The sequence below is a fragment of the Maylandia zebra genome, linkage group LG17, assembly GCF_041146795.1.
Source record: "Maylandia zebra isolate NMK-2024a linkage group LG17, Mzebra_GT3a, whole genome shotgun sequence".
Taxonomy (NCBI): domain Eukaryota; kingdom Metazoa; phylum Chordata; class Actinopteri; order Cichliformes; family Cichlidae; genus Maylandia; species Maylandia zebra.
Window position 1 is genome coordinate 29062681 of NC_135183.1, and position 12754 is coordinate 29075434.

The 12754-nt window shown below is 39.3% G+C and overlaps 1 protein-coding gene across 5 annotated transcripts in view; it reads left to right on the forward strand.

The window, feature by feature from the left end:
* Nucleotides 1-12754, forward strand: part of chchd3a (coiled-coil-helix-coiled-coil-helix domain containing 3a) — an 80739-nt gene that overhangs the window by 14336 nt on the left and 53649 nt on the right. For all 5 annotated transcript variants that reach the window (XM_014409588.4, XM_014409590.4, XM_014409589.4 and 2 more), the window contains one exon: nucleotides 7275-7455. In XM_014409588.4, the coding sequence (XP_014265074.2) occupies nucleotides 7275-7455 (181 nt within the window). The remainder of the gene's footprint in view (nucleotides 1-7274; nucleotides 7456-12754) is intronic.

Consider the following 12754-nt stretch of genomic DNA (forward strand, 5'->3'; position numbering starts at 1 on the left):
TTTATTGCTCCCAGATCAGACGCAGACGGTCTATCCTACAGATTCTAACATTTTGTTTATTTTTATCTTTTATCTTCACATCACAGACATATGCTGAAACACACACACACAAAGCTGGCACAACTTTCAAAAGACTTGTGTTGTGAGGTTATTTAGAAACAAACAAACAAAGGTCCTGAATTTGACGTGATTTGGCCCGCGTTGTTTCTGCACAGTAATTATATCCCAAATTGCATCCAAATCGACGACATTACTAGTCTGAATGCATTATGTACCGTTTCATCTTTATCACATTCTGTGAATACTGTGATGTAGCAACTTTGTAGTACTGTCACACCCACAGTAGTAATAATAACAGTAGAGATGATGAGAATAAAAGTGGTTTTCCTAATATTAGTAATCATGTATTTTGTTTAGCCCTTTTAAACAGAGCTCACAAAGACCTGCAAGCATACAAACAGAATAGAAACAGTACCGATAATGAAAGACTGTATGCCCACGCCACATGCATCCAAATAATCAAACAGCTGCTAAGTTGATACTTTGAATCTAGCCAACCCCTTACACTGTAACTATCACCAGAAACTACCTGTATTATGACAAAAATAATATGGCTGGAATACCAATAATAATACCCTAAATGGACCTGTTATGCTCTGTTCCAACTCCATGTTTTAGTTTGTGCACTCTGCTAAAGTAGCTGTTTTACAGTCATGTGGATAAAGCTTTAGTTGTGAAAAACTATTAGTTCAGTTGCTTGTACACTAGAATGACATTTAGTAAGAATAACTTGAAGTAATAGTTTGTCTGTATGATTTTTATCAGGCTCCAACATCACTGTGGAAGTATGATTGGCACAGCATTTCAGTTTTCAGTGCTGAACTTCAGTTCATTGTAACACCTTGATTTTTTTTTTTTTCAGCCATTCTGTTGTAGATTTTCTGATGTCGTTGGGATCATTGTGCTATTGCATGACCTAGTTTGGCCCAAGCTTTAGTTGTCATACAAATGGCCTCACATTTGACTCTTGAATACTTTGGTATACAGAGGAATTCATGCTTGAGTTAATAACTTAAAAGGTGCCCAGGTACTGAGGTTGCAAAACTTTTTTTTTTCACAGCTTTTCTGCGCATTGAAAGAGAAATTGCACACTTGATGCTCCAGACTAGTAAAATGATAAAAGGTCTGCCTTTATAGAAGTGGTCAAACTTGCTTTATCACTCACTTTATCAAGTGCATAGAAAAGGTGTGCTTAGTTTTTCCCTGAAAAGCATCCAGTCCTTCTGCAGTCCTTGGGTCTTCTTTGCTCACATCCACAGCCCTGTGTCTGAGATGACTTCAAAACTGGCATCATGCGGAGCCAATAGTTGAAAGAAACTGTTTGAAACTGAGTATTTAGAGCAAACCTGAAGTAGCACTTATTGGGAAACGTGCAGGTTAACAAGTGTCTTTAAATCAACCAATCTCGTAACGTACTGATGCTGATTTTTTTTTTTTTTAGTGAACTTTGATATCATATGTATTTCTTGCATTTTAAAAAGCTGAGAGTATGTATGGCTGCCACTTTGATTAGGCCGCTCTCATAAATTGTAAAGAATTAAGTGTCTATGGAACTTCTCTGTAAAATAAACTTCCTGTAAAAGTAGAACTCAAAAATAGTACTGCCAATGTAACATGTGTGAAACCTGGAAACACCTTGCAACAGTCCTTCCCTGCCCTGCCAAACAACCACACCAAATCAGCAGCTAGGTGGCAACTACACCTGAGCACTGAACCCTATACTGGAAATTCCTCAATAATTGCAGGGAGCATCTTAGAAACAATCTGTTCGCATCCCTGATAACTACTCTGACACCGAGAGCTTATAGGGCAGCACCAACTGTAAGTAAGCACCCTTACAGTTCTTTTGTTAAATAAATTCAACATGTCTTTCTCAGCATATCTGTATATGTGTGTGTGATGCAGTCATTTCAATCTTTGATTTTCTGCATGATGAGATCTTTTCTATAGAGCTCTTTCTTTCAAATGATGCCTCTTGTAAAATTAATCATATTATTGCGAAACTACTCCTATCGCCAGTTTATTAGGCCAGTACCAATGCCATTGAACTGTAAAGCAACAACAACGAAAATCAGACATCTGGATTTCTTAGTATGGAAGCATACTGCTGATGTATTTGGTTATTTTTATTGAGTCTGTCCACTCTAGCAGCAAATCTAATATCTGTAGAATCGGTTTTAGGGAGTTTGGTTGTTAAAATGTCATTTCTAATATCATCCCAGTCTTTTAGCTTCATAAGACACTCCTGCACAGAATGATAAGCATCAGACCTCTGAACTTATTCTGCTCAGTTGGGAGTTGGAGCTCCGTTCACTTTGTCTGATAGGAGAAGAAATCAGGTGAAACTGAAAGTGTTAGCTACTGATAAGGCTTGATTGTAGCTCCTAAGACTTTTGCGATTGTGTCTTTATAGTTTTCGGTAAAGTAAGAGTGGGATAAGGCTTTTATGTTCTTTCTGCTGTTTTCTGCATTAAACCTCCCACGAAACTGATTGTCAGGGTAAGCATTTATATGTAACTCTGCTACAGTGTTTGATAGCACCCACTGTCAGGTGCGGTGTATGTGCGCGTTTGTGTGTGTCAGAGCGAGTGCATAGCTCTATAAAATATTCATAGCCAGCGTTCTGCGACATTATTCCTTACATCAATATTGCATCGGGCCTTTAAATGCTTTTGTTTCAAGGCACTTGGGTTGAGCTTGCACTGCTATGCAGGCCTGTCAGTATTCAATACTGTATTTAGACACATCTTGTGCAGATGACAGGTAGACAACAGGAAGGATTAATGGGTGAAGAGCTGAGGAGAGATAAGGATGATGACTAATGTTGAGTTAACAGGAGGCATGGATTTAAACTTTCCTTTGTTTTGATATTTGCATAAAGGTAATGATATTTAGCTGCAAAGTGCATTTTTTGAAATCTTCTTTCTACTCATTGTTTTCGACTTTTTGTTTTTGGAAAGTGTGATGACTACGGATGACTATGCACACAAAGCTTGCCTTTAATTCATTTCCAAAATCAACGTATAATTTTTCCCGTATGAACTGCCACAGATCTGATGTCTGCCAGATTTAAAAATAGTGCCCTAAAGAAGCGAAGTATTCCTTAGTCCATCTGTTCAAGGTCACCTCACGAATGTGGCGAGTTCTTTTCTTGAAAGGTCGACACAGTTCGACCTACTTGTGCTCTGTTCCTCTTCAAAATAATGATTCCTCAGTGGTTCTGACTTTCCATCTTTCTGTTTTTAAGGCTTGAGCCAGGGAACAATCAAAGCTCTGGTTACTCGGCCAAATGATTCCCTCTTTCTGTCCTGAACCCGGCCAAACATCATCCACTTATCCTCCAAAGACATGATATTCTTCCCTTCTCCTGCACTCTGTACGTGTTGTTTTTTTCTCTCTCTCCCTCTCCGTCTGTGGTTCAACCATTCTCTACCTCAAAGCCCCCTCTCTTCCTCCTAGTGTCAATCTTCTACAGTCGAATGAAAAATGCGTCCAATATCCCAGAGACAGGGCAATAATGACTGGAAAGCAATAGAGGTGAAGCAGACAGATAGCATCCTGCTAGTGATAGCAGTCTTTGCTTGGGTTAGCAGTTGTGAGGAAGTCGGTTAAAAAAAAAAGATTTTTTTGCTGGGCTGTCTATTTTCTTGGCCCTCTTTCTTTCTTTTGTTCATATGGTAGCTTTTGATACTTTGTCAGGATCTCTTGTAGGTGATATGAATCGCTTACATTTTTTAGTTCACCTACTCCCATGGAAAAACAATATTTCATAGAACAACACAAACCACGCTATTTTAAAGTTTCCTTATCATCTATTGAAGAACTTATGAACCTTTTTTACATGGCAAATGGCAAACGTCTCATTGGGTACATTTTTACTGAATTCTATTCTCCTAAAAGTGTCGGACTTGTCATGTCCTAAATGTGAAATTTGTAGCTTTTAGTGGCCCACGTGACTGAAACCAAACCCTTTTTCTTGAGAAGAGTGATATTCAGTCAGTCATGTGTAGGGATGGGTACCGGTGTCCGGTGCCATCATTTCTGACATAAACGGTAGTAACCAGACCGAAAAGCAGCGCACATTTCGGTGCTTTATTTCGGTGCTTTTTTTCCCTGAGCTGTGACACACTTCTAGCCAATCATTTTACGTTTCCGAGGATAGTAGGCGGGCCCAGGTACGTACGTTCTTTTATGCAGAGCTACAGATTAAAAATGCCCAAGGCAAAGCGGTCAAAAGTCTGGCTGTACTTCACAGCAAAATATGCAAACTCAGCAGCAACAAGTGCTTTAAGCTGATACTGTGATACTGTCAAAGGAAGTAACACCTCGAATCCGATGAAACACCTGGCGACGCATAGCGTTTTTTTTTTTTAAAAGCCGAGAAATGCGCCGTATTTGATGGCAGCAGCAGCCGTTCTTCTCTGCGTGAGTAGCTTAATGTTGTTCGTGTGTAATTTACGTTGAGTAGGCTAACCACGTTATTACATTAATGCATGTAAGGTGAACTAGCAAACATCATCATAGCTACATGCGGCTGTCTTCTTGTTTGAAGGCAGATACTCCCTTCACCCTGGCCAAAAAGGCTAAAATGACCAAAGAAAAAGTGGAAAACAGTTAAACATGAGAGGTTTTTGGACAAAGTTTGTATTTTTTCCATTGTTTAAGCACTGCTTCCAGCTAAGAGTGATACCATATATGCCCCATAGCTGCAGAAAAGGCTAACATTGTTATCTTTTTACAAAAAAACTAGCTGACCATGAGAGGTTTTTGGACCAATTTTGTGTTCTCCATTCTTTAAGCACCGGTTTGAGCACCGTTTGAGCACCGGCACCGTTTCAAAAGTACCGATTTGGCACCGGTATCGGATAAAACCTAAACGATACCCATCCCTAGTCATGTGTCATAGTTTTAGCAATAGCTTGTTGGATAAAGGTAGCTTAGGTGCATTAGCAGTGCAAGCAGGGAAGCGTGGATCGGAGGGGAAATGGTGAATGTAAAAGGCCATTAGGAGGCACCCTGTGTGTCTGTGTGTGCGTGAGTCGGAGCCTGATGATGGATGGAGTCTGCTGACGTGTGCAGCCCAGTGGACTGTGAGACTGGACATGGCTGGTCTCTCTCCATCTCTTTCTCTCACTCTGTGCTTCACTTCTTCTTTGCTTCACTTCCTCAGGGCCAAACATGTCATGTCGCCACTGCTCACACACTCTCCTTACTTTTGTCTCTCTTGCAGGCTTTTCATCTGGGTCCCCATGTAACCTGACTTTATTCAACATTTAATGGTATTGCAGCTTTTAGACATCATACATACTTTAATTAGCCCGACCTACCCATCATTTCCTCAAAGCCGAGGTCTTGGAATGGTCAGTCAAATCTGTCCATCGTGGTTGTCGAAATGTTCGGTGTATTCACAAGTGAATGAAGAGATAATGTGATTCTTTTGAAATGGAATAAAAGATGAAATCCTATCAGGTGTTTGTAATGTCAAGAAAGTATAACCATGAGTTGAGGAAGCCACCCATGACTCTCACTATACACTTGCTTTGTAGGATGATCCATTTAAATTATCATAATGAGCCATAATGCACAAACCTGATGAGTCTGTAAATGAGTCATTTAACTTTTCTGTACTTGAATTCTTGTGAAGATATGAAATAAAATGGGAAGAACTACTTATTCTGATGAATCCCAATTTAGAAACACCTGCTGTGATTTTAACAATGTCTCCTCGTTGCTTATCATACAATAAGAGATGAGTGAGACCTCTGCTGAGGTTTGTAGATGGCTGATTCATATGCGGAGGAATTTGTTTTGACTCATTTTCATTCACGTCAAGAGTGTTTTTCAGGGCTTTCTTTGGATTTTTGTGATGCAGATGTTTGTTAACATCCTCACCATCTTCTTTCAGTCTGTCATAATTCAGATTGCCTCTCGCTCTGTCTGTTCTGTTTATTTTACCTTGCTGTGACTGTTTGATTCCGAGCAGAGGAAGACTTTCAGGGTTTCAGGGATGTTCCTCCTTATTCAATCAAGCACACTGTCACTGAATAGGGAGTGCGTTGCTAGGCAACTATGAGAACCCAGGGACAGGGTTCAAACGGTGGTCCTGTGTCTGCGGAGTGCATACTGCCTCAGTCTATGCTACTGCTTCATAAGGTTGATGTTCCTTTTTTGTGGTTAAATGCTAGCGTTTTCTATTTATTTACTGTAAAGTCACTCTTTAGCTTCACTATAAAGAATTGATAAACTCTGATAGACATCTGATAAATGGTTTCAGTTTCACTTGACTGTGAATTTTATAACTTTTTATTTTTGATTTACCCTTACTTTTCAAAGCTGTCCTTTTTGTGGAATAGCAAAAACATGAGTATGGATCAACCTTCAAAGCTGAAAAAAATGAGCCCACATGAAATTGGCAAACAGTGCAGTTCCTTGATTTGCCATGTGAGGCTGGCTCCAAAAGCAAGTTAGTTTATAGGCCGTGTTAAAATGTAAATACACTGTTTACAGCCTGTCACAAAAAATAATTTTGGTCTGTGTAGGAAATTCTTTCTTCCTAGTGTGGAAAATGTAATTATTCAGAGTTATAATTAATTATTATTGTTAGAAATGTACTGGCTAGGAGGTAACCACTTATTCCACTTATTTAATTCTGGTCACTGGATTGGACTCTATTATGGTTTTTGGTGTTCGTGTCTTTTGAGCATGTAATGTTATCATTATGGCCAAAATGCTAAAATCAAGTTTTCAAAATCTGACTTTGCAAACCGGTGGGTGACGTTGCGGTGGCTACTTCTGTCTTTTACATACAGTCTATGGATTTATGGATGTATGTTTGATTAAAATAAAATTCATATACAGAAATATTTGCCAATATCTACTGTTTGCTTCACTAGCACCGTATTTACATTTGAGACCTTTTAATTGTTTTCAGAACTCCTTGTCATGTGAATATAAGTAGTCTTGTAAACACTGAAGAAGCTCATTTGTTGTGGCTTGATCTTAATAAACATAGAAAACTGGATTTTGAAGCGCCACATATACAGACGTGTTGTATCAATGTAACAGATTTTCTCTCCCTAATGTGGAAGCATGTATGAATGTACAGTAAGCTAAATTATGCTAATCATGCTAATTTATACATGAAATTATGGCATTTAAGTGGTTTTAAAGGTGTAGAAATGTTTGACTTTTTTTTTTTTTTTGATGATACACAGGGTGGAGGCAGAAAAGGCCCGGGCATCAACACAGGCACATGCTGAGGCTAAGTCCCAAGTGCATGGTGAAGTGTCCAGGCTCCTGTCTGAACAGCGAGCTGCGGTCCAAGAGAGCCTTCAGCAGGCTTTCATACGGGAGAGGATTGCTGCTGAGGATGAGAAGCTCCGTGCTCACTTATTAGTAAGTCCTTGAAAAAAAGTAGTTAATATGTTGCTGTGAATGTGGCAATTTCATTGTATCTTGCTAACAGTTTCATGCATCTTAAAATGCACATGAATCTAAATCTGCACCATGACCAACACTGGCATTAAAACATGGTGGCTAGAGCTTTTCTGTGTTTGAGTTTGCACGTGCTCTCTCTGAGTGCTTAAGGTTCATTCTGACTGTGAAAACACACGTAGGTTAGATTAATTTGCTGTTAGGCAAGTGTGAATGTGACCACTAATGGCTGTGTTAGCTTTATGTCTGATTGCTTAGCTGTACAGGACATGCCCTGCCTTTTGAACAGTGTCAGCTGGAACTGGCACAGGAGTGTTGTGCAGTGTCAAACAAACTAGAGATGGCACGATACCACTTTTTTATGTCCGATACCGATATCATAAATTTAGATATCTGCCGATACCGATATGAATCTGATATAGTGTGTTTTTTAATCAATCAAATGTAATCAACTTTAATTTGATGCAGGGTGAAATTTTTTTTTAAATGAGAATAAGAAAGAAAAGTATGTCTTTGTGCCCCCTTTTCCCTGTTAATGCCCTATCGGCCCCCCTGGCTAAACTTTGCTAGATCCGCCCCTGCACAGTTACCAACCGTCAGCTACTTAGAAAAAGATCCTGGTGTAGAAAGTAATATTAAATAAATTCTAACAACAGCTTATCAAGCTTAAACGTGCTGCTGTTGTTCAGCCGCTGGTTTCCTCTTTCTGGTGCAAAGTGGGCCAAAAACAAAGAGAGACAGACTCACGACAGAAAAGCCGATCAGCTGATCATTAATCAGTTTCACGATTGAAGTAGCAGCAGGAGAGGGAGGGAGAGAGAAGAGGCAGTCGCTCCATATATCGGTTGTTAAGCTTAACATGGGAATGCTTTACAAACATTACACACTTGCTTTACTTCTCTCTGGGATAACTTCCTGGAGATGAAATGCTGGTTGAGGCTACAAATACACACAACCGCTCTATCACCTGAGCACACTGCTCCGACATGCTACGGTTATGAGCCGAGTTACGCCATGTCGCAAGTTTTGTGAGGTGCTTTTTTGATATTTAATGGATCGGATTACATTTTTTATTTCTCGTTGATATCCGATCCAGTAATTTAGGTCAGTATCGGACCGATACCGATACGTAATATCGGATCGGTCCATCTCTAAAACAAACTGCTGTTTTGTTAAAGACACCTTGTGCATTCCAGAGATATGCACAAGGTGTCACTTTGGTGTGTTTCCCATGGCAGATTGGGTTATAGCTGTTGTTAGAGGAAGTTTGTTCTTGTCCGAAATAATAGTCATGTTTGATGGATGGATGGGGATGTGTGTGCATGTATCTCATCACTACAGTTCAAAAAGAAGAAATTGTATAGACTTGTATTTTCAGAGGAGAGGATTTTTTTTAAAATCACAGTTCCAAAGATACATACTTAATCTATTACAGCATGGCTTTATAGTAGAAGAATTTAGATGTTGAACTGTCTGCAGTCCAGACCTTTCACCAACCCTCATGAAAAGAATAACAGCTGGAACCCTCTGTTAGACAAGAATGGGACAACAGCCCTCTCCCAAAAGTCCAGCAGCTGTTCTCCTGAGTTCCCAGTTTACTAAGTGTTATTAAAAGAAGAGGGAATGCTTCAGATTGGTAAACTTTGCCTTGTCCCACCTTTTTTGAAATGTGTTGCAAATTCAAAATGACCTTCTGTTTTTTTTTTTTTTTTCTCGGTTTAAACATTTGTTACGTTTGCTGCGTTCTACTGCGAATAAAATCTGGGTTCATTTTCATTAATCATTACATCTTCTTTTTATTTACATTTCACACAGCGTCCCAACTATTTTGGAATTGAGGTTGTACATAAAGGGTCCCATTTTATTTTCACACATTGCTGCTCTGTCACACACATTTGCACTCTGAAGTGAACCTTTTGGCGGTTACGCAGAGCATAAGTGGTACAGCGACAAATGTTAGGCTGTGAGCATCACCGTGAGCAGCAATTCATAGAATATATTCCTTTTCTACCCATTCTCAACACGGTATATATCAAAGCTTTTTCTGCATTATAAAAACTCATAGCACGGTGTCACAGCACGGCTTACACTTTAAACATAGTACAGTAAGTAAACAGCTCTTTGCTGTAGATATTGTTGTCCTCTTTTTAAATCTCGGCCTGTTCATCCTGCTGCCGTTATGAAATTTACCTTCATTTTGAGCTGCCTGTGTCTTTATTTCCTGCAAATTGCCCTTGTAAACATTGTCAGATGAGCATCCTTTACCACACACAAACACACACACACACACACACACACACACACACACACACACACACACACACACACACACACACACAGGCAGTGTATTATTTTCAAAAAGAAAACACATTTTCCCTGGAGTGTGTCTGCTGTTTACAAACCTATGTTATTGATTATATAGCTCATTTCACACGTTCATCGGCGTAATAGAAAAATGAATCATTTTGTTGAGAGAGAGAGAGAGAGAGAGGACGAGAGAAGCGTTGACGTGATTCCTAGCCGCGGGACAAGTGTATGAGGGATCCTTCATTTGGAACTGCTGAGATCGAAAGTTAAAAAATAAATAAAGGTGATGAGCGAGAGAGATGGTGAGGATGGGAGACTTATGATGCGATGTGCTTTTCCATTCAGCCTCTGTGAAGAAAACGGTTTCAGTCATAAGTTTTCTGTAATTTAATTTCTGTTGTTTTCATGGGGAGGAAGGCAGGACAAATGAGAGGCAGGATGCAGTTAAAGGAAAGGAAGGACAAGAAGTTAACACCTTTTACTGTACATATGGAGCAGCAGCGTAGGGGGTGGTGCGTCTTACTGAACTGTCACAGAGGAAAGTCCTTGTGCGTATCTTTGCCCGTATCTTCCTGAAGTAATAACTCCCTACATTTAAGAGAACTTTTCCTTAAAGCTGTGAAGTTATTGCTTGTAGCCCCAAGGCTAACCTAAGGCCGTTAGGAGCCTTTGAAACTACAGATAGATAACTCTGCAATAGCTTAGCATTCAGCAGCAGCCAGAGCGTACACACAGTCGTTTTCACTCTTTGTTCCGTTCTTTGTAAGCTATATTTTCTGCATAAATTCACTTGATAGTTGCTATTCCCCTTCCAGTTTGTCTCTCCTTCCTTTAAAGCAGACATAATGCAGCTAAAGAATCTTCGTCAGAAGGTTTTACTGTTTTAAAATTGCGTATGTGTGTGCGCCTGTGATAATTTTCTTCCGTTCGAGCATTCTTTTGGAGTGCTGGAGTTTTAATAGAATGTGACGGGTTATCAGTGGAGGCGCAGCGCCGTTCGCACCACTCATGTAATTGTCAAGTCAGACGCTTGCACGCAGCCAATGTTCTTTTCAACTGGAAATGGACTTTTGCATTTTAAAAGACAGCCTCTCGCCCAAGACGTCTCCCACCCATTGTCATTTTACTCCGTGTTTGTCAAACTCCGGGATTGTCTACTACCCACAGTGAGCTCACCTTTGATGAAACATTAAACAAGTTGTGTTGCGTTGGGTCCATCCCCTGCCTGTCTGTCTTTAAGCCCATCGATGTCTTTGTGTGACATATTTTTTTGTTAACAAAAGAAAAATCAAATGCTAAGATGGTCAATTTAAAATGTCAGCAAATAAGTGTATTGAATCGTTTAATTTCTTTCTCAAATGTATTGTTTTTAACTACTCTTCAGATCATCCAGTTGAGCAACTCTGCACAGATTACCCATCGAATTAAATTTGCATTGATGTTAAGAGCATAAGTATCAGTAATTTAAAAGAGAAACTAGTTCCAATGGCAGGACAAAGTCAATAAGTTTATTAAGAAAGAGCTCTCGGGTGAGGTTATGGGTAAGTAGGGCTGTTCGATATAACGATATATATATATCGGATGACGATATAAAAACGGCAATATTTTTTCATCGTTTTGATGGTCACTGTAGTGACTATATTAATTTCTTAAAGTTCTCTCTTTCTCTTATATTTAATATAACCACACTATGGATGGACAAGCGCCTGTTTTTATGCGTTGTGGTTAGCAACAATGACGGTAACAGCATCACGTGTCCGCTTCTTTATGTTCCACATAAACCTTTCACAATAAAGTTCAAGATCCTGTTGAGACTTTTCAAAATAAACTGAATCACGTGAAAGAGTAGCTTCTTTACGGATGAGAAGTAAAAAAGAGCCGCCCGGTGCTAAAAAATAAACCTTAGACTCAAACGTTAGAACAGGCTTTTCCCCGCAGCACGCTGTGTAATAAATACTCACAAAGAAAACGGCGGCCGTTACAACTTATGTCTAAAAATGTATAGTTTCATGCATCGGTTAAAACACTCGACTCCAGCTACATGACGCGCAGCTGGAAACACTTCCCGCAAGTCGAGCTGCCCGAGATTCACAGAATTTACAGGAAATGTTAAATTTTTGTGATATGAGATTATGGTCATATCGCACAGCCCTATGGGTAAGCATAGATTATGTTGGCTGAGGGAACCTTTTCACAGTGATTTTTCAGTCTTTATTGCACTAGTCTTCTTCACACCACATGTATTGCCTTGTAGGGTTCTAAAAAAGTTGACACTTTGACTTGATTTTCAGGAGATCAGTAAAGCTCGTTTAGCTATTTGCAATTATTCAGTTGTCACATTTTCAGGATTTTGCCGTCGAAGATACTGGAAGTATCAGTTTTGTTGACATCGTTAGTGACAACCCTATTAACTTTTAGGATTTATTCATTTGGTTTAGTGGTTCATGAGTTTTGAATCCCCCTCATATTTGCTTTTATACACTATTTATCTTCTTGATTTATCCTCATTCCACAAAAAGTGCTTTGTTACTGAATTGACTGTTAATTTTGATGTTGTAAGTCATTTGCACAGCCATTTGACATGCACAGTATATATAATACGTGTTTTGGCTTTAAGTCTAGTGTTGACTGGATATGTTCAGAGTGAGTTATAGATACCATTCTGCTGTGTTCCCAGAAAAAAAATTGACTTGTTGTTGAAAATTACCAGTACAAGTAAGAATGTTTTGAAAACTGCTGGATTTATTTTAGCCCACTGGCATATCTGGTGTCAAGAGAAATGAGAGTGTACTTTTTTTCAGCATTGTAGAAAGTGAAATAGTTGAGAGCGTCGGCTACATGAGTAAACATTGCATCTGTCATCAATCAATCTAGCTGTCCGATGGTGGAAGACTTTTTATTCTTTGTTGATTTAATATGGGAGGAAGAAAGAAGAAGAAAACATGACGAAAGA